This window comes from Neolamprologus multifasciatus, chromosome 10, assembly GCF_963576455.1.
Source record: "Neolamprologus multifasciatus chromosome 10, fNeoMul1.2, whole genome shotgun sequence".
Taxonomy (NCBI): domain Eukaryota; kingdom Metazoa; phylum Chordata; class Actinopteri; order Cichliformes; family Cichlidae; genus Neolamprologus; species Neolamprologus multifasciatus.
In genome coordinates this window covers 32,921,455-32,943,363 of record NC_140448.1, presented here as the reverse complement: position 1 = coordinate 32,943,363, position 21,909 = coordinate 32,921,455, and the positions used below count along the sequence as shown (strand labels likewise).

The following is a 21,909-nucleotide window of genomic DNA, read 5'->3' as shown; positions in this document are numbered from 1 at the left end:
AGTTTGTCAGTCTAATTAAACCATCAGGATAATCAGAACCATCTGGACCATCAGGATCATCAGGATCATCAGAACCATCAGGATCATCAGAACCATCAGGACCATCAGGATCATCATCACCATCAGAACCATCAGGATCATCAGAACCATCAGGACCCTCAGAACCATCTGGACCATCAGGATCATCAGAACCATCAGGATAATCAGAACCATCAGAACCATCAGAACCATCAGGATCAATCAGGACCATCAGAACCATCAGGATCATCAGAACCATCTGGACCATCAGGATCATCAGAACCATCAGGATCATCAGAACCATCAGGACCATCAGGATCATCAGAACCATCAGAACCATCTGGACCATCAGGATCATCAGGATCATCAGAAACATCAGGACCCTCAGAACCATCTGGACCATCAGGATCATCAGAACCATCAGGATAATCAGAACCATCAGAACCATCAGGATCATCAGAACCATCAGGACCATCAGGATCATCAGAACCATCAGGATCATCAGAAACATCGGGACCATCAGAACCATCTGGACCATCAGGATCATCAGGATCATCAGAAACATCAGGAACCTCAGAACCATCTGGACCATCAGGACCCTCAGGACCCTCAGAACCATCTGGACCATCAGAACCATCAGGACCCTCAGAACCATCTGGACCATCAGGATCATCAGAACCATCAGAACCATTAGGATCATCAGAACCATCTGGACCATCTGGACCATCAGGATCATCAGAACCATCAGAACCATCAGGATCATCAGAACCATCAGGACCATCAGGATCATCAGAACCATCAGGATCATCAGAAACATCGGGACCATCAGAACCATCAGGACCATCTGGACCATCTGGACCATCAGGATCATCAGAACCATCAGAACCATCAGGATCATCAGAACCATCAGGACCATCAGGACCATCAGGATCATCAGAACCATCAGGATCATCAGAAACATCGGGACCATCAGAACCATCAGGACCATCAGAACCATCAGGATCATCAGGATCATCAGAACCATCAGAACCATCAGAACCATCAGGATCATCAGAAGCTTCAACAAGGTCACCAGATCCTTTAAACCATAATCCGTCCATCCATGGATCCTGACCTGCACTCATCCCTCCTGGGCCTACAGGTGCAGGTCTGAATCCATGGATGGAGGAAGCAGGAAGCAGGGCTTCATTTGGACGGGGTGGACGAGCAAACACGATGGACTAAATATAAAGGAGCACATCTGGCTGAAGTGAGTGGTTTCACTGACAGCTTCGGTTTATGGCCTGACATCAACACACAGGTTAAGAAAGCCCGTCAGCGTCTCTTCTTCCTCAGAAGACTCAGAAACTTCCATCTGCCACTGAAGGTGCTCAAGAACTTCTACTGCTGCACCATCGAGAGCGTCCTGACGGCAAACATCTGCACCTGGTTTGGGAACAGCACCAAGCAGGACAGACGAGATCTGCAAAGAGTGGTGCGCTCAGCCGAACGCATCATTCAATCAGAGCTCCCTGACCTGCTGTCCATCTACACCAAGCGGTGCAAGATCATGATGGACCTCTCCCATCCCAACAATGGACTCTTCTCACTGTTGAGGTCTGGGAAGCGCTTCCGCTCCCTTAAGGCCAAAACAGAGAGAATGAGGAGGAGCTTCTTCCCCCAGGCTATTCGGGCCCTGAACCAGGTGTAGGACTGGACTCTCCCACACACATCACTATAAGACTGGACTCTCACACACATCACATCACCACACGCACCACCACACATTTCCTATAATTTCCTATAATTTATAATCTTTATAATCTCTCTCTGCTGTTTGCACATTTTTATTTTTACTGTAAATTCCTAAGTTAATTTGTAAATTTTGTAGTAAATTGTAAATACTGTAAAACTTTTTTCTGTCATTTAATGGTCGGGCATTGCGCAGCTACAAGCATTTCACCCCCATGTCATACTGTGTATGGTTGTGTGTGTGTGACAAATAAAATTTGAATTTGATGCTGACTCTGGGCACCACCGAGGGGTTTCACTGCTTTTTGCTGAGCAGCTGGGTAAAGGGACCGGACCAGAGCCGGTTCCAGAGCTCGGTTTAATGGACCGCCACAATAAGGAACCATCCTCTACGAGCAGATTGGCCCTTTAAAAGGAAGAAGCTGCAGATAACAAGCTGTTCTCCAGAGCCTGAAACACAACACGCTAAATCAAACACATCAGAACGATGTTTGGTAGAGTGAAGCTCAGGCTGAGGGAGGTGAAGCTGCTGCTGCTCTTATTTTATTTCTGGCAGTGGAACAACTTGAGTGCGGTCTTTGTGTGATTCAGGGTTGTTACTCACCGAGCTCTCAGCGTGCTGACTGTAGACTTATCAATCCTACAGAGAGAGAGAGAGAGAGACACCGTTAACATGTGGTGCACTGAGCGCGCTCTGATAACAGCAGGAACGTTAGGACATTGCCGAGGTGGAGGACGAGATTTCTATCTGCATTCTCTATTAACCTCAGCAACCTGAGCGAGGTGTGAGCTCAGAGGTTCACAGCAATAAAACCTGTTTATTAAAGTGCTGCAGCGCCACCGACTCAGATGTGTTTCTGTGATGACGCTGAAGCGCAATAAAACAGCACAAAGCAGCAGACGCAGGAACCACTGATGACTTCAGAGTCCGTCTCAGATAATCTGGGATTCATTTCGTTTGGAAAATCAGAAATCAGAGAAAAACGTCCACAGTCTAAAGCAGCGCACAGTCATCATGGTTTCCTCCCAGTTTAACTGAAACACGTCCAGCAGAGCTCTGCACCCCACAGAGAGCAGGAAACACATTTATCTATTTAACACATTTGAATATTTACACTCAGAGGTGATGTGTAGAAAGTGGGTTCCTGAGGCTACGTCCACACTAAGCTGTTTTGGCCTCCCGTCCACACTGAGGCGCCGTTTTCCTCAAGGAAAAACGCAGCGTTTCGGAAACGCTCTCGAAAAACACATTTCAAAACGCTGTCCCGTCGCAGTGTGGACACTCGAAAACGCAGACTTTCTAAAACGATGACATTTTAGTCATGTGATGCAGTCATGTGACCAATAAGAGAGTGGAGGGCGTTATGCAGCAGTTGTTTTGATTGCTCTCAGCTTTGACAGCCCTGTTACAGATTAATATCAGCCTGTCCGTGCTGCAGAGAGCTTTCCTTCTAATTTAATTCTCACTGGCTTTTGCACATGTGCAGGACTGCAACGTAAGTGTTTTGGACCGTTTCAATGTGGACGCACAACTCTGTGAAAACGCTAGTGTGGACGCCGAGCGTTTTCAGATGAAAACAGCGTTTTCAAATCTATTTGGGCTGGTGTGGACGTAGCCTGAGGCTCAGAGGCTTGGACGTCTCTCTGTCACCGACTGCGTTTCCATAAGTTCGACCTTCGACCTCTCTCTTTGCCCCACTGCAGGGTGATCCAGGGACTTGTTTGGGTTGAGCACGCCCCCCTCACTGGGCTCGGTCTCCTGAGCACCACACACAGGTCTGACTGGAGGGTGGAGTCCAAACCACCCAGGGTGTGAAATAACCGCTGTTCATCAGTACCTGCATCACACCTCACTCACAATGATGATGAAGCATCCAGACGCTGCAGAGACATGACAGCAGACCTGTTTCCACTTTGTGACGCTGAGGGAACGTTTAGGTTCAGATTTGCTCTCACTACAGTTACGCTGCACGGATCGTCGCTGTCTCATGCATGCTGTAACGCAGGTCTGTCATACACGCCACGGCGCTCGTCGCTGATAGACTCTGACACTAGAGCAGGCGATAGGACCAAAAATATTTATCACGATATACGTTTGAAAATTTGCGATAACGATATAACTGACACCAGACAAAATACTTTACAACTCCTCAACTTTATTAGTGCAAAAACCCATCAATGTATTTTCACTGAACCCTCCTGTTACGTTGGTTTGAAGGACCACTGATTATGTTCCTGGGTTAATCTGACCTGCAACATAACAGGAGGGTTAAACAAGCATCTGTTTCTTATCTGCATTAAAGTTATATAAACATGTAACAGTGCAAATGCAAATTCTTTGCTGACAGTTTAACCAAAAGGCATTTCCAGTGGAAACTGGCCGACATATCCTCAGCATAACCATGTATAATATCCACAAAACTTAAAAACAGTTATACACACACAATACAGTAATATTATGTTGAAGCACAGTACGTATCACTCCGCGAGGCTCCGCCTACGATAGCCGTAATGCTCCCACAATCCATCAAGCGGTGCGGCTTCGTAGCTTAGCAAAGTCGTACTGAAACATCTGACAGATTTTCGAGCGCCGTGCACATAAAATCGTTTCGAGGTCAGTAAACACAACCAGAGTTCATACATAAGGCACACGGGATTATAAGGGGCTCTGTCGACTTTCAGAAAAATCAAAGGATTGATTTTAAGTGCGCCGTATTTTCCAAACAACACGGTAATAACGACGGCCCGCTAGCATGCGCTACCAAAAATAGTGCTTTGTTGTGTATCTGACGGACGAAAGCTAAACCAGTTCCACCAGTGAAGCTGCAGCATTTTTACAAACCAGTTCAGCTTCATCTGTTTCACTCAACGATCCACTTTCGCTCTTCTCATTCTGCGTCGCCGCCATGTGCGTATGTAAACAAAGGCAGTGCGCATGCACGTTTTACCCAGATTCTATCGCCATGTTTCATTTTCCTGTCGTTGCCCAACGTTACACCGGTGTTACCGTGAACGGTACGATAGAGCCCAGCCCTACTGACACAGATGTTAGCAACCTCACTGTGACGGGAAACAGCCTGAAAACCACAAGTGAGAGTTAACAGGAGACACAGATCAGGTGACAAGTGTGGAGGAGAGAAGGAGAGGAGAGAAGGAGATGAGATGAGAGCGTGTGGTCGAGCAGAACTTTAAAAGCCTGAGTATGATGACTCTGAGAAAACTCCACTCCCACAGGCCATAAATAACTCATCCAACAACACACACACACACACACACACACACACACAAACAAAGATGGTGTCGTCCCTCCAACCCAACCTGGAAACAAAGCTGACGTCGTTCAAACCTGCACTTCCTCCAGCGACCAGCAGAGGCTCCACTCCCACTAACATGAGTTTGTTACACAAACAGCTGATTTCCTGCTTCAGTGAACAAACATGATTCAGCAGATTTCTCACTTTCATTGAGTTTCGCACTTTAAAATCGTCACGTTTCGAGTTCTTTGTTTGAAAATAAAATACTTACAAACTCCTCGAACAATAAAATGTCTTTGATGTCGCTTCAGTCTGACCATCACACTGCTCATCTGGGCTGTGACCTTTGACCCATCCGCTCTCAGACACTGAGTATGGAAACGGCGCTAACAGAGCGACCTAGAAGTCTGAACGAACACGTTAAACCAACATGGCGTCCTCACATAAAGGATAAAACATGTCGGCGTCTCGGGTGAAGCCCCAGCAGCTGCTGCAGGTTTGAGTCCTGTGACTGTGATGACAGCGACAGTCGAGCCATCAAAGAGAGAGCGAGGGTGGAGCAGGATGGGCGGAGCATCCAGGGGTTTGATATAAACGCTCCTGCAGCCGCCCCGAGGACGCTCCTGCATTATTTAATAGTGCAACTCTATTAGTCGGCTTGGTCTAAACGCTGGAGGACAGAGGAACGACGAGGAGGCATGAGGTAATCTGTGAGGGCGTACCATCTGTTATTTTATTATGATGAGACAGAGAGAAGGAAAGGAGGAGGTGGGGAAGGACAGGAGCTTCTCTTTTTATGTAAGGAAATCATGAGCTATACAAGGATGAAGAAACAGAGATGGAGGAATCAAGAGTGCATGGAAGGAAACCACAAGGACAGATGGAAAGGAGGAGGTAAACAAAGAAGTAAACAAGGAAAGAAGGAAGCAAAAAGGATGCATGAAAGGAATGTGACATACATGAAGGAGGGATAGAAGGACACTGCAAGGAAAAGAAGGTTTGGAAGGATATAAGGACAAACGCAAGGAAAGGACAAAGGGAAGGAGGTATAGAACAAAATGAGGAGAAAGTGTTGAAGGAATTCAACTATTAAAAAAACTAGGAAAGGTATCGCCGAAGGAAACAAGGAAGCAATGAAAGAAGGTGGAAAAGAAGGGGGAAAAGGACACATGTCTGAAAGGACCCAAGGGAGCATAGGAGGAAATAACAACAGAATCAGGAAAGTGTGCAAGGGAAGGGAATATGGAAGCAATATGAAGGAAATGAGTACACAGGAATGTATTTAAGGGCATAAGGAAGTATGAAAGGAAATAAAAAAAATCCCAAAAAGATATTTAATGAAGTAAAGAAAACATATAGGGAAGGAAAGAAGGACACATGAATGAAACTAGAACAAGGTCTAAAGAAAACAAGGACAAACACAAGGAAAGGACAGGAAGGAAACATAGAAGGAAGCAACTAATTTGACCTGGAAGGAAGGGATAGAAGGACACAAGGCAATGAAGCAAGAAGACTCCAGGGAAGGAAGGAAGAAGGAAAGGAAACACAGAAGTGGACAAGGAAGTATGAAAAGGAAGAAGTATGCAGGGAGTGAAAGAAGGAAACATAAAAGGAAATAAGGACAAAAAGTATTTAAGGACAGAAGGAGGTGTGAAAGGAAATAAAGGCACATGAATGAAAACAGAATCAGAGCAAGGAAACAAGGAAACAAGGACGAAGAGAAGGAAAGTAGAAAAACAAAACAAGGATGTATAAAAGTAAAGAAGGGGATGTGGAAGGAAACAAGGAGACACAAAAGAGGAGGAAGGAAGGATGAAACACAGAGGGGTAAAATGAGAGGAGGTCTGAAGAGGAGGTCTGAGGTGGGGAGGTCGGAGGCGAGGAGGAGGTGTGAGGGGAGGAGGTGTGAGGGGAGGAGGTGTGGGGGGAGGAGGTGTGGGGGAGGAGGTGTGGGGGGAGGAGGTGTGGGGGAGGAGGTGAATGATTGAAGAGCTTGTGTCAGAGTTTCCACTCGCTGTGGTCACAGACTCAGGCTGAGGCTCACTGAGGCGAGGACGAGAGGACGCAGAGCTGCTGCTGGTTTCCCCTCTGACCTTCACTCCTCCTCCTCCTCTGACCTGCAGCGTTCATTAACCCCACAGACACAAATGATTCTCTCCTGTAAATATTTCACATTTTAGTGTCAAACACAGGCAGCTGTATGGAGGACCAACAGTGACCAATGAAACATGAGTTCTTATGTGAATGTTAATTAACGTTTAAGGAGCTTGCAAAGAAAAGCGTCTGGACTTCTTTAAGTTGCTTGAAGACGTTTCACCTTCATCCGAGAAGCTTCTTCAGCTCTAAGGTCAAATGGTGGAGAGTCCCAGATATAAACCTAGTGGGAGTTTCCCCCCACAGAGGGACAAAAGGACCCCCTGATGATCCTCTAATCGCCTGAGCCAAGGTGTGAAACTGGGTGTGGGTCACAATCAGCCAGAGTTTCGGGTGAGTTCATTGTGAAACCTGGCCCCACCTTATCATGATTTCCTGAGGTCAGATGGCCCAGGATGTGAGTGGGCGTTAAGGCGTCTGGGGAGGGAACTCAAAACTGGATTATAGATGGCAGACAGTTGGTGTCGTAAACCACCGCCTCTGTTACGACACCAACTGGGGACCCACACCCAGTTTCACACCTTGGCTCAGGCATTAGAGGATCATCAGGGGGTCCTTTTGTCCCTCTGTGGGGGGAAACTCCCACTGAGTTTAAATCTGGGACTCTCCACCATTTGACCTTAGAATTGAAGAAGCTTCTCAGATGAAGGTGAAACGTCTTCAAGTAACTTAAAGAAGTCCAGACGCTTTTCTTTGAAGCTCCTTTGACTACGATGACCTGGATGACCGAGAACCTTCACAGACTTAATTAATGTTTGTTACTAAATGTTTCCATAATTCCATGATGTATTTAATAATAACAATAAACCAATAAAAAAAAAAAATATAACATTTTACATTTTGGATTTTTTTTTATTTAAACGGATATTCAAGAACTTCTGAATTTATCAATTAATAATATTTTTAATACATCATTATTTTAATAATATCGATTAATAGTTGAAGTTTTTATATTATTGTGGTCTAATAATTAAAAAAATGCCTTTGTCAAAATTTATGACTTTTTCAGGCATTTATTACATACATTTAAATGTTTTATTTATTTATACATTACATATAAATAAATAAAACATTTCTTAAATAATTAATTTATAAAGTGTATTACACAAAGAATTTGAGTAAATAATAAACTTTTTACTTACATACATAATAAACTTTATAACTCATTTTTAATATTTAAATATTTCGTACATATTTTGTTGTTTTGTATGTAATTAATAATATATAAATATTATTTCACTGTGTTTTGGGTCACATTTGTCGTAACCAAGGTTACGCTCTTCTCTGGTCCCAGCATGTGATGTAAGGTCTGTTCAGGATCCAGATCTGTGTCGTTAGCTTTAATGCTCCGTGTGACACTTTTACATTTCCAGTGACTGTTTCTTTAAATCTAAAATAAGTAACGAGGTGTTGTGAATATATTTGTGTATAAACTGTGAAATAGAAAATAAATAAGCAGCTTTTAAAAGATTTTATTGTTATTTTTGGACTCTGGCAGAGTCTGAAACAAGCTGCTCTGATTGGCCGATTCCAGGAAGCCTGCAGAGGGGCAGGACGAGGCATGCATGCAGGACCTCCGATGATGACGTGAATATTTGGGGCTCAGTGAAAGAAATAGATCAACCTGATTCCTTCAGAGGGACCACTTTTTGTTTCAGGCGATGATCGTGGAACGCGTCAGCTGAGAGTTTAACTACAAAACCACCAACAAGAAGAAGAAGAAAGAAGCAGCTGGGACATCAAATATCAGATTTTCTCATTAAGGAAGGAGAATGTTGCATCTTCATGCACTGTGTGGACTTTTTGCAGACATGTATTATGTGTTTGCTGTGCTGGGTGTGAGCTCGCTGTCCTCTTTGGTGCCACACAACAAATGAAGCTGACGAGAAGACAGAAAACGCCTGCAGAGCTAAACGTTCCTTTGGATTCGTCCGAACGCAGAAAGTTGCTGATTAACTCGCCGTCGGTCGACTGGAAACACAGACGACACAGAAACGCGCCTCACGCTCACAAAGAACGAACTCGCAGAGCCCGACAACTTTCCCACCAAAGTCCATTCAAAAAATGTCCCATTTTAACTTTGTTAGCGTTCAGCTTCCCTCACCTGATCTAAACAACATTCACAATCCCTCCACGTGAACGTAACAATTTGACTTGAGAGCTGATGATGTCACCGTGATGTCATTCCTTGCAGCTCGAGCTGAACTCAAAAACCCAGAGAAAGTGTGCCGGACAGAGCTGCTGAGATCATTCAGCCATTCATCAAAGGGCGAGCACTCTTACCATCCGAAGCCTCCGAACGACACGCTCCTCTTCCTCCTCAGCATGGTGCCTCGCTCGCCCTCCTCCTCTTTGTCTCTCTTTTCTTCTTATTGTGTCTGGGTTTTCCTCCCTCTCTCTCCCTCTTTGTACCTCTGACTCCCTCTCCCTCCGCTGTCGCTCTAACTCCTCATCTCTCCTCCTATAAATACTCTCCTCTCTGTCAGACACTCCCGCCGCCTCCCTCTCCTTTTTCCTCCTCCTGTCGGTAACGCTGCTCTCTCGTCTTCCTCTCCCACTTCACTTCACAGCACAGAGCCAGCAGAGAGAGAGAGGGTAGAGAGACATAGAGGGATAGCAGGAGGAGGTTTACAGGGAGTACCCGCTCTCTGCCAGCCTGATGGAGAGGAGCTGAAAACTTATCATCCATAATAAATGGACATAAATGGATGGAAGCACGTGTCGGTTTACGGGACCTGCTGTTATGCAACACGGCTGCAGCTGACGGCAGTTTTTACTCTTATCTGTGAATCCATCAGTTTTAGGAAAACATCACAAAGGAAAAGGAACGAGGAAGGATTTTTATTCAGGAGGCTTCAGGCGTACCAACATTAACAAACACACACAGCAGCGCGGAAACCTCGCACACTTTCCTAAATGACCACCTTTGAAACTTTCACTTCCCAGTGTGGGGAAGTCTGCGCTCAGTGTCTACTGCACACAGATCCACACCTTCACGTCAGTCTGAAGGCGTAACACTTATGTCTTATTGGAGGTTACGACCCTCCCACTAAAGAAAGCCACGCCCCGCTGTTATTGATTGGCTGGCGTGGGAGGATCATCAGCTGTGCCGTCCACTCGACCTGATGTCACTGTGATGTTTGTGTGCTGCTCAGGTCAAACCTGAAGGCGCTCACATAGAAAGGAGCCGGTTGGGGTGTTCTGGGCGTGTCCGCCTGGGACGAGGCCTCGGGGCAGTTCCTGTCAGTACCACATGTTTGTCTCAGCCACACAGGTCCACGCAGTGAAACGGACACTGGCTCATTAACGCTGCGGCTCCTCTGATGGCCCATCCTACACTGTGGCAGTTCTAGAGCTCATACGTGCAAATCAGCACTGACCCTTGAGGTGTGCGAGCATTTATCACATCCAACGCTCTTCAGGGGCCCCGGCCGCTTTGAGGACTCGACCTGACTCGATAACCTCGACCTGAATGTCTGGCCTGTCAGCTTTCAGTGGGACATGCCTGCCGTGGTGACCAGGCTAACGGGGAAACAGGAGGCAGAGCAGCTCATCTAATAACTGGAAGGTTTGATCCCTGAACGGCCAACGCTGAACCCCAGTTTGCTCTCCGACGCAGCCATCAGAGTGAATGTTCAAAAGCACTTTGGCATTGACAGCAGAGCGTCTGTTGTACAAAGGGAATCACGTACCGATGTTCATGTGAACAGTTGGCTGAGTTTGGACTCCACGGACAGCCAAGTTAAAAATCGGTGAACCTTTAACTGCTCCGATCATCGCACTGGTCTAAGATGAAGGATTAAGCTTCGTGTATCTTCCTGCTCGTTTGGCCGGATTCTCCATTAACAGCTTTACTTTGTCCTCTGAGTTCGTCTGTCCAGCCAAGCCTGTCTGTTTAAGATGTCTTATTTCATTAGTTTTTTTTTTTTTTAAAATAAGAATCTGTTATTTATTTATTCTCACAGTAAATGACTTGTTGTTCCCCCATGATACTCCCACAGCTCTCACTGGACCAGGAAACCAGTCTCCAGGAGTGTCTTATACTCGTTTCATTACTAAAAACTCTGAACTGGACTCTTCTCAGAGTGTGTCCTGATTTAAAGCAGACTTTGACTCATCACTGAAAGGACAGACAGGTTTTAACCCTTTAAAACCGGTCAGAGCGGCACGCTCTGTTTTGCGTAACTATTTTTAAATCCCGGTAGCTCTGAAACCACGTGAGCTAGTGCATTAAATGTTTTTGCATATGAAACCGGAGGAGTTGTACTTACATCTTATGCCATCAGCTTGTCCTCGGTCACAGTTTCCTTCCACATATAGCTTTGCAAAAATTGCATAAAAAGCACTTGCAGCAACAAAAACATAATATTCCAGAAACACCCTTTGCCAATCTGATCAGCTGTTCGTAACACTTCCTACGTTGGAATAGACGTCAGCGTGAACTATTGCATGTCTGCCATTACCTGCCCGAAACCGGAAGTGATGTCATTTTCGCGGAAAATGTAGTTTTTTACCTTCAAGGCCCTTATAAGCCTATACTGGTGTTTGACTTTATGACTTTCTGAATAGTTTCTGGGATGCTTAGAGCTTAAATCACACTGTTGGAAATAGTTTGTTTTGATGCACATGCTGGATTTTTTTTTTTTTTTGCAAATTTGCATTATAATACTTATTTTAGTTTTTCTTGCAGTATAAAATTGGTGTATCTCAACAATAAAACTATGAAGACACTCAAAATAAATTTCTCGTGGTTGTAAACTATTTTGTGCAACTTTTTTGTATTTACAGTTTTGAGGGATAAACCTCTGAAAAATCTCTAACTAGCAATATATGGAAAAAACAAAACAAAAACGATTTTCAATTTTTTTGTAGTTTATTGCACTTTTTTTTGCAATTTATGTAATTACTATGGACTTAATGCATACATATTATTATAATTTGGGCTGTAACAGTTATATTGATGTATAGCAACTTGAAATGCTCCCACAAATGGCACTACAGCATGTAAAAATATAAAGATAAGCTCTAGCGGACCTACGGTAGGTGTTACAGGGTTAAACTGCACTTTCTGCAAACGTTACCAGCTGAGCTGCTGAAAATGTTCCAGCAGTGATGCAAAGGCACATTTTACACATTTAACTGTTTCTTTAGCTCATAAGCAGCTGAGAGCGTGTCAGGCTGACATCTTTGTCAATCTTCTCCTGATTCACCTGTCGTGTCTCATCTGAACATGCTTTGACGTCACACTCTGGCCGTCTGACATCGGTGATCCTGATGCATGCGTGCAGCCCGGCTAAACTGCATGTAAACACATGCAGAGGCTGCGAGTGTAAAGGCGGTTAATGTGTTACCGTGCTGACAGCAGAGCGAACGTTTGTGTGGCAACAAGAGAAAAAGCTCAGTCACTGCTATGATGATTCAGAGGTCGCAGATCGTAATGTAAAAGAAGACGCAGCGTTTAGAGGGGTTCCTCTAATTTTGGATTCCTCAGGTTTAATTCTCCATGAAAACCCTCCAGCAGCTGAATACATTTACATCACATTACCACCAATGAAAAGCACCGTTTACACTGCAGACCTGGAACCAGTTTGTGCACACAAAGCTATTTATAAAACCATATTTTTCATTTTGCACGATGAAGGAGGAATATGATGGAGTCATGCATGTAGCTTACGTAATTCAATTCATTTCATGTATCTACCCAGTATAATATGACCCTTGAGAGACACAAGCGCACACACAGCACAACAAATGCATTAAGAAGAAAAATACAAGTACAAACAACATTTATGAGCTGCAAACGTTCGTGTAAGTCATCGTGGAAGAGCCGTGCCGGTAACACGCCGAGCGTTTGGAGCCTGCAGGACATTTAACATCAGTCTGAAGTCAGTCGCCAGAGCAGGCCACACTGAGGGAACTCTGCACTCAAGTTTCAACTTACAAGTACGAATTTTGACCCACTTTTTCTTCCTTTCAGCTGATTGGTCAATGTCATGTCAATCACAAATTTAAATATCCAATCAGAGAACAGATGGGTTTGGCTGTTGAAGGGGCGCTCTTTTGAGCTGTAGGTCATGGAAGAATAAATGCCCTTTCACGTCTCTTATCGCTTAACCGTGAGAGGAGATAAAGTCAGAGAGATACATGTTTTGAAACGACAAGGATCAGGTGGATCTAGTACACGTAGAGTCGCCGCTACTAAACGATATACAAGCAGAGCTCAGCAGCCAGCGCAGCAAATTCTGGATCCTTTGCTCTTAGTTAGCGGCGAGCACAGCGCATGCGTCCGATGTGAAACGGCCTGCATAGTGTGTGCAGTTGTCCCGGGTCAACCCTGATTTTGTGTTAAAGTAATACTAAAGTAATAATGGTGTTTCTGACCACTGGTATACCACAACTGTATCCTTTCAACGGCTACCAAAAGTTAAAGGACCTAGCTTGTATGAGCCTTATGGGATATTTACCTAAAGATCCTCCAGCTTCAAACTCTATTACCCTTCCATGACCTGCAGCTCAGTAAAGCATCCCTCTGACAGCCAAACCCATCTGTTCTCTGATTGTAAACCTCAAAGCACAGGCCGAGGGGGAGGTGTGGCAGCAATTTTTCACACCAGCCTATTAATCAACCAAAGACCCAGACAGACTTTTAATTCATTTGAAAGCCTGATGCTTAGCCTCGTCCACCCCAGCTGTAAAACTCAGAAACCAGTCTTACTTGTTATCATCTATCGTCCACCTGGGCCTTACACAGAGTTTCTGTCTGATTTCTCAGACTTTTTATCTGATTTAGTTCTGAGCTCAGATAAAATAATTATTGTGGGTGATTTTAACATCCATGTAGATGCTAAAAATGACAGCCTCAACATGGCATTTAATCTGTTATTAGACTCAATTGGTTTCTCTCAAAATGTAAAAGAACCCACCCACCACTTTAATCACACTCTAGATCTTGTTTTAACATATGGCATAGAAACTGAACATTTAACAGTGTTTCCTGAAAACCCTCTCCTGTCTGATCATTTCCTGATAACATTTACATTTACAATAATTGATTACACAGCAGTGGAGAGTAGACTTTATCAAAGTAGATGTCTTTCTGAAAGCGCTGTAACTAAGTTTAAGAATATAATCCAACCACTGTTATCATCGTCAATGCCCTGTACCAACACAGAGCAGAGCAGCTATCTGAACGCTACTCCAACAGAGGTCGATCATCTTGTTAATAATTTCACCTCCTCACTACGTACGACTCTGGATACTGTAGCTCCAGTGAAAACTAAGGTCTCTAATCAGAAGTACCTGACCCCGTGGTATAATTCTCAAACACGTACCCTAAAGCAGATGACTTGTAATCTGGAGAGGAAATGGCGTGTCACAAATTTAGAGGATCATCATTTAGCCTGGAGAAATAGTTTGTTGCTTTATAAGAAAGTCCTCCGAAAAAGCCAGAACAGCTTACTACTCATCACTGATTGAAGAAAATAAGAACAACCCCAGGTTTCTCTTCAGCACTGTAGCCAGGCTGACAAAAAGTCAGAGCTCTTTTGAGCCAACCATCCCTTTAACGTTAACTAGTGATGACTTCATGAACTTCTTCACAAATAACATTTTAATCATTAGAGAAAAAATGACCAATAATCATCCCACAGATGTAATATTATCTACAGCTACTCTTAGTACCATTGATGTTAAGTTAGACTCTTTTTCTCCAATTGATCTTTCTGAGTTAACTTCAATAATTACTTCCTCCAAACCATCAACGTGTCTTTTAGACCCCATTCCTACAAAACTGCTCAAAGAAGTCCTGCCATTAATTAATTCTTCGATCTTAAATATGATCAACCTATCTCTAATAATCGGCTATGTACCACAGGCCTTCAAGCTGGCTGTAGTTAAACCTTTACTCAAAAAGCATCTCTAGACCCAGCAGTCTTAGCTAATTATAGGCCAATCTCCAACCTTCCTTTCATATCAAACATCCTTGAAAGAGTAGTTGTCAAACAGCTAACAGATCATCTGCAGAGGAATGGTTTATTTGAAGAGTTTCAGTCAGGTTTCAGAGCTCATCACAGCACAGAAACAGCTTTATTGAAGGTTACAAATGATCTTCTTATGGCCTCTGACAGTGGACTCATCTCTGTGCCTGTCCTGCTAGACCTCAGTGCAGCATTCGATACTGTTGACCATAATATCCTATTAGAGCGATTAGAGCATGCTGTAGGTATTACAGGTATTGCACTGCAGTGGTTTGTATCTTATCTATCTAATAGACTCCAGTTTGTGCATGTAAATGGAGAGTCCTCTTCACACACTGAGGTTAATTATGGAGTTCCACAGGGTTCAGTGCTAGGACCAATTCTGTTTACATTATACATGCTTCCCTTAGGCAGCATCATTAGAAGACATTTACACTGCTATGCAGATGACACCCAGCTCTATCTGTCCATGAAGCCAGATAACACACACCAATGAGTTAAACTGCAGGAATGTCTTAAAGACATAAAGACCTGGATGGCCGCTAACTTTCTGCTTCTTAATTCAGATAAAACTGAGGTCATTGTACTCGGCCCTGAAAAGCTTAGAAATATGGTATCTAAGCAGATTCTTCCTCTGGATGGCATTACCTTGGCCTCCAGTAACACTGTGAGGAACCTTGGAGTCATGTCTGACCAGGACATGTCCTTCAACGCACATATTACAACAATGCTGGGCATCCTCTGCACACGGTCGTAAACAATCAGAGAAGCCTATTCAGCGACAGGTTGCTTCTCCCAAAGTCAAAGACCAACAGACTTAAAAACTCCTTTGTCCCACACACCATCAGACTGTTTAACTCCTCACTGCAGGGGAGACAGGGGGACAAAGGAGGGCGGGAACAACTGAGCTGTAGTGCTTTTTCTACAGTGTGCAATATTTGTTTTTTCTTATATTCGACTGTGCAATAAACACTGTGCAATATACTCAAGTGTGCAATCATATTTATCCATATTTTACATTCTTTATTTATATATGTGCATATATGGTGTATTTATGCTTATATCCTTACTCTCATTCCCCTTATTGTATCTGTAACATGCGACTTCTGTCGGTGCTGTGCTACTGGACACTGAATTTTCCAGAGGAACCCACCCGAGGGATTAATTAAGTTTCATCTAATCTAAATCTAATCTAATATTAAACAAATATGTAGGACTGCTTTTGTTGCACACTTGGATTAAAAGGAATTGAATCCTGTATAGCTTTGTGACTTTGCCTTTACTGTATCTTCTGCAAATATACAGACATACACATCTTTACACATTTGTACACAGTCTCACAGCTCGTTAGGCACACCGCATTAGTGAGTGACAGGCTTGTTTCTAAACTTAAAACACTAATACTACTCCTTACAGTAACATAAATGTAACCGAGGACAAGGGATGAGTAAACGGGGCAAAGAAATAAATTGATCATTTATTTATTACATGAGTTAGACATACAAATTCTCAGTCATTTCCAGACAGGACTTACAACACATCCAGCTGATATCCCAGCTGCACATGAGACTTACCACACAAACTGTGCGAAAATAACAACACTGCAACCCATCACACCCCGCTTAGCGACACTGCAATCGTGGCACACACTGCAAACAATTCGGGTCTCAGCGCAGCTGGGAATCAGCGCTATGCATGGCCTGCGATCTGGGAGATAAAGGGAAGTGGCACAAACAATTAAACAAAAAACAAAAAGGGAGGTTAGTCCGCCCTAACACAACTTACTCTCCATCAATAACCGCCTTTACGGCTGGACGGACTAACCAAAACAAAACTACAAATCAATCAAAAGAACGAAAAAAGGACAGCAGAGACAGCACAGAATATTGATCAGTTTCCCTGCGCGCAGTCGATCTAGGGCTTGATCAATTCTTCTATTAAAATTCGTGGTCACACGACAGTATACCCACTCGCACCCAAGTGAATTAATTGCCTCTGGTTTTTCCACAGAAGAGCACTGACTTCACCCCACCCACTACCTTTTCACAGCTCTTCAGCCAATCACCTGGCAGAGAGCAACAAACTGCCAGGTGACACTTGTTACACAAAGGAAAAAAACATAAACAAAAGATCGTGTGATTCACCAGCTTTCATCCACTGTGATTACAGCCCGATACAGGCATAGATGCACCTACAATGCCACGAGGTTTCAACGCGAACTTGCGAATTAGCTGTAGCTGCTTTTTGTTAGCTTCATGGCTAATCTACATATCTACGAATAGCTATACACTAACCACACATAATGGGGATTAAAGGCCAACTTTCCCACATTCTCTGCAGGTCTGTGGACCTATCCTTAGACACAGCTCAAGTTATTTACTATATTGTATCTGCTTACCTGCAAATATACAGACATGGTACATTGTTACACATTTGTACAGTCTCACACAGCTGTTGTTAGGAGCACTGCGTGGCCGGGCTTCTTTACTTCCGCTAAAGCTGCTCATTTCAGGAGAAACTCCCTCTTGTGGTGTAACAGAGGAATAACTACCCTTCCAGCCCTGTCTTATTGGAGACTGGAGCACACATTATTTTACAACAATCAAAGAAAAGAACATATTTGAACAATCAGAACATTTTAAACAAATATATTATTGTAAATAAAAGATTATGGGGGTGTCTTGTTTTTGTCAATAATGCCGTTTTTGTCCTTACACTTTCTTCCATTTGTGCAACATCTCTAAAGTTAGAAATATCCTGTCTCAGAGTGACGCTGAAAAACTAGTTCATGCATTTATTACTTCCAGGCTGGACGACTGTAATTCATTATTATCAGGAAGTCCTAAAAACTCTCTGAAAAGCCTTCAGCTGATCCAAAATGCTGCAGCAAGAGTCCTGACAGGGACTAGAAAGAGAGAGCAGATTTCTCCTGTTTTGGCTTCCTGTTAAATCCAGAATTCAAAATCCTGCTCCTCACATACAAGGTCTTAAATAATAAGGCCCCATCTTATCTTAATGACCTTGTAGTACCATATCACCCTATTAGAGCACTTCGCTCCCGCTCTGCAGGCCTACTTGTTGTTCCTAGAGTATTTAAAAGTAGAATGGGAGGCAGAGCCTTCAGTTTTCAGGCCCCTCTTCTGTGGAACCAGCTTCCAGTTTGGATTCAGGAGACAGACACTATCTCTACTTTTAAGATTAGGCTTCAAACTTTCCTTTTTGCTAAAGCATATAGTTAGGGCTGGACCAGGTGACCCTGAATCCTCCCTTACTTATGCTGCAATAGACGTAGGCTGCCGGGGATTCCCATGATGCACTGGGTGTTTCTTCTTCACTCACTATGTGTTAACAGACCTCTCTGCACTGAATCATATCTGTTATTAACCTCTGTCTCTCTTCCACAGCATGTCTTTATCCTGTCTTCCTTCTCTCACCCCAACCAATCACAGCAGATGGCCCCGCCCCTCCCTGAGCCTGGTTCTGCTGGAGGTTTCTTCCTGTTAAAAGGGAGTTTTTCCTTCCCACTGTCGCCAAAGTGCTGCTCATAGGGGGTCATATGATTGTTGGGTTTTTCTCTGTATCCATTATTGTAGGGTCTACTGTACGATATAAAGCGCCTTGAGGAGACTGTTGTTATGATTTGCTGCTGTATAAATAAAATTGATTTGATGCAGTGAGAGTCAGTTTCAGATGAGTCCAGGAGGATGGAGCTGCTACTGTGAGCTCCATTTCTAAATGTAGTGCAAACTTCTCGGACAGGCAGAACAAAGACTGTAACTTCCCAGGCCCCGACAGCAAAGCAAGAGCAGACAAGCACACAGCTGAAAATGGTTTGTCATAAATATCAATCAAAGGGCTCTGAGAACAAGTCCGTAAAAATCTGGAGCCCTACCTGAGACACCAGAGAGTCTGTTAGTCACGTCCAGCATAAAGACAAAGGTCAGAGCAGTCCGAGAGTCACAGCCCTCACGTACAGAGATGGATGGATTTGATAGACACGAGCTCAGAGAAGCAAAACAGGTTTAAGTAAAAACAACTTCCTTCCTTTGCTTATTAAAAGCTGTTAGTGTCTAATTAAGTGTGACAGGGCTCATGTGAGCCAACAGCAGCCTCAGGTTTGCAAACACTGTGTGAGGTCACAGGACTGGAGTGTTACCATCCACTATCACAGCCACACATTCAGCCAGTTTAGGAGCAGTAATTAACCAGTCAGCTCACAGAAAGGCTCAGCTGAGTAACTCACATCCTGTTTCCTGTTTGGTGACGTCACTGACAGCTGTCCCGACCTCGTCTCGGCCCTCGTCTGCATTTTCTCCTCACTGAGGAGGCAGCCACACTGACGCTTTTTAGGAAACCCTGCCCCCTGCTGGTGAAAGCGTTTGTTACAGTTACACCTGTCCGTTACTTTCAGTTTAAAATAAAGGATTTTACAGAAAAGCTGCTAATAAACATATAAAAATACATGTCATATCCTAACAACAATGCTTATGTCTTCATGTCGCAGCAGGGCTGGATTTATTCTCATATTTAGACTCCAGTCTAAGAGTTCAAACCCCGAAGATCCAGCCCGGCGTCTTTCATTAGAGCCTCCGCCTCCAGTCTGTGACACAGGCTGCATGAAGGTTAACGCTGGAGGCGTGGACAAATCACGTGATCGGGATGCAGCAGCTTCCTGGCAGCCTGGCAGGGTCGAACTCTGAGCATACGTGTGGAGCTGTGAGATAGCTGACCTCTGCCAGCAGAGCCAGGCCTCGTGATGCTGAGAGCAGGCTGAACATTATCTCCCAAACCTGACCTCACCTGAACCGAGGCTTCACCTTACAATTTTATGAATTTCATCACAGCTGCCTGCCAAAAGGGAGGAGTTCTGTCCCTACAGCAGGAGTAGCCAACATGTTCACAACACCATGAAGGCTCCTTATCCCAGAGGAAACACAGCTTCACCTCGGTTTTTGGTGGTATTAGGTGAAAATCATCCCGTCTGTGGTCGTCACACTTACATAAACGCACACTCAGCTTCTCTGTTGCTGTCTGGACCTCAGTTACACGTTCATGTTGTTCTTCTCCATCAGACAAGCAGCAGGAAACACAAAGAAGATCAGACTGAAGGAAAGTGACATCTGACCCATACCCAAAGGTCAAAGCTGTGAGCTGTGATGCTCGTCATCTAAAAGTCCCCATGGAGGTTTAGGTCCTGCTTAGAAGAAGTTCTTCTGTTCAATAAGTCGCTTTCCTGGCAAACCATTCACCAGAACACTCAAAGACTCAACAGCTTAATATTAATCAAACTGAGGAGCGTAGCAGGTTCACAGGTATGTATGTACGAAAACTAGTCGGTTCTGGCTAGAACTTCACTGGAGAAACAATGAGTTAACCTTAACGTAACTGTTAGAGTTAACTTTAACGCGTGAGGTGAAGTTAACAATATGTATCTTAAGGAAAAAAGAAGGCATGTCGCTGCGAGCAGGGTTCGAACCTGCGCGGGGAGACCCCATTGGATTTCAAGTCCAACGCCTTAACCACTCGGCCATCGCAGCTCACGTCACCTATGTCCTTCCCAATCATACTTATCCGGTATCAGCGAAAACATCACGTGAACTGCTCGATACTGCTGGAGAATGGGTCTTCTTAATATCAGCCAGGTGACATGAACCTTTCACGCGCCTTACCGAGGATATCAGGAGGGTTTAAAGTGAATTATTAGGCCTGTTTTTCGTCATCATCTTATCAGATTTTCCGCAACGTTTCATATTTCGCTGTCGTCACATGCGTGTATTTAGAGCTCTTTGAGTGTGTTTTCACCGTTTAAACATTTAGAATAGTTATTGAAAGGAAAGCTTTAAGTACAAAAAAATTTAAGTACACCGACCTCCGATACCAGTAAATACTCCTGTCTGTCCTACGTGATTACACGTGTGGGGATGTAGCTCAGTGGTAGAGCGCATGCTTCGCATGTATGAGGTCCCGGGTTCAATCCCCGGCATCTCCATGTTTATTTTAGGTTTTAATTGTTTGTTTCTCGTCTCACTGTTGAAATACTTGCCACAGCGTGCGACAGATTACAGGTGAACGGACTCTTCTGGTTTTCATGTCTTTATTCATGTCAACCTTATATTTGTTTTACGAATATTAAACAATAAATAAACAAACTATAAACAATAAAAACATTGGTTTAGATTTTTACAAATCTGAATCATTTCCTTTGTGCTACGTTAGAAAAATACGATTGATAGTCTTCGCTTTTATTTTGAAGGTTATCTGTCCAAACCGGATGTTATGCTTCATATCCTTTCGTTTTGTGTGATGACGTTAACCGTCATGTAGTCCGGCAGGTATTAGAATATGTAGCATTTAATCTTCTTGTCGTACAGTTGTTTTGATCAACAGTCGCATTGATAACCTAAAAGCAAAAACAATGATGAAAAGACAGTGGTTCCACTGGGGCTCGAACCCAGGACCTTCTGCGTGTAAAGCAGACGTGATAACCGCTACACTATAGAACCCCACATGCAGCCGTTGTTCATATGTATGTTAATATTTGATACTTGAACAAACGATAGCAAGACATATATTAATACACTTCATTTAAACTTTAGTATATAATGTTATTTACACGTTTATGTAAATCTTGTTTATTTAAATGCGTCACTTGATTTAGGGTATTTGTCTCTTTTGTAAAGTATCAATTTTAGAAGAAATCAATGCAATCGTAAAAAATGTTGTAATTATTGTTGTTAATATGTGGTAACATTTTTGTTTTTCTCAGTATTCATCCA

General features: G+C 43.6%; 2 protein-coding genes and 3 non-coding genes across 8 annotated transcripts in view; 1 reads left to right on the top strand and 4 right to left on the bottom strand.

Moving 5' to 3' along the window:
• Window positions 1-10,422, bottom strand: part of LOC146510618 (rap1 GTPase-activating protein 2-like) — a 53,399-nt gene extending 42,977 nt beyond the window's left edge. For 2 of the 4 annotated variants that reach the window (XM_085175714.1, XM_085175715.1), the window contains exons 1-2: window positions 9,441-10,124; window positions 2,354-2,389 (exon numbers count right to left, since the gene is read on the bottom strand). In XM_085175714.1, the coding sequence (XP_085031840.1) occupies window positions 2,354-2,389; window positions 9,441-9,484 (80 nt within the window). In that variant the 5' untranslated portion in view covers window positions 9,485-10,124. Of the gene's footprint in view, window positions 1-2,353; window positions 3,039-9,440 lie in introns of those variants that run through there. The other 2 variants (XR_014876574.1, XM_085175717.1) reach the window with 2 other exon arrangements.
• On the bottom strand, window positions 184-2,355 carry LOC146510619 (uncharacterized). The gene is made up of 2 exons (XM_085175727.1): window positions 1,592-2,355; window positions 184-1,401 (listed from the first exon to the last, which is right to left on the bottom strand). Exon 2 carries the CDS (start codon window positions 1,140-1,142, stop codon window positions 237-239), a length of 906 nt encoding a protein of 301 aa, XP_085031853.1. The 5' UTR covers window positions 1,143-1,401; window positions 1,592-2,355; the 3' UTR covers window positions 184-236.
• Window positions 10,423-20,588: 10,166 nt separating the features above from the next.
• Window positions 20,589-20,670, bottom strand: trnas-uga (transfer RNA serine (anticodon UGA)). Its single transcript has one exon. It is a non-coding gene; the product is annotated as a tRNA-Ser (tRNA).
• A 380-nt stretch (window positions 20,671-21,050) lies between these two features.
• On the top strand, window positions 21,051-21,122 carry trnaa-cgc (transfer RNA alanine (anticodon CGC)). The gene has a single exon. It is a non-coding gene; the product is annotated as a tRNA-Ala (tRNA).
• A 441-nt stretch (window positions 21,123-21,563) lies between these two features.
• trnav-uac (transfer RNA valine (anticodon UAC)) lies at window positions 21,564-21,636 on the bottom strand. Its single transcript has one exon. It is a non-coding gene; the product is annotated as a tRNA-Val (tRNA).
• Window positions 21,637-21,909: the final 273 nt, after the last annotated feature.

What these genes read in the sequence shown, in the direction of transcription:
- LOC146510619 (XM_085175727.1), bottom strand. Translation starts at nt 1,142, where the DNA reads ATGAGTGCAGGTCAGGATCCATGGATGGACGGATTATGGTTTAAAGGA.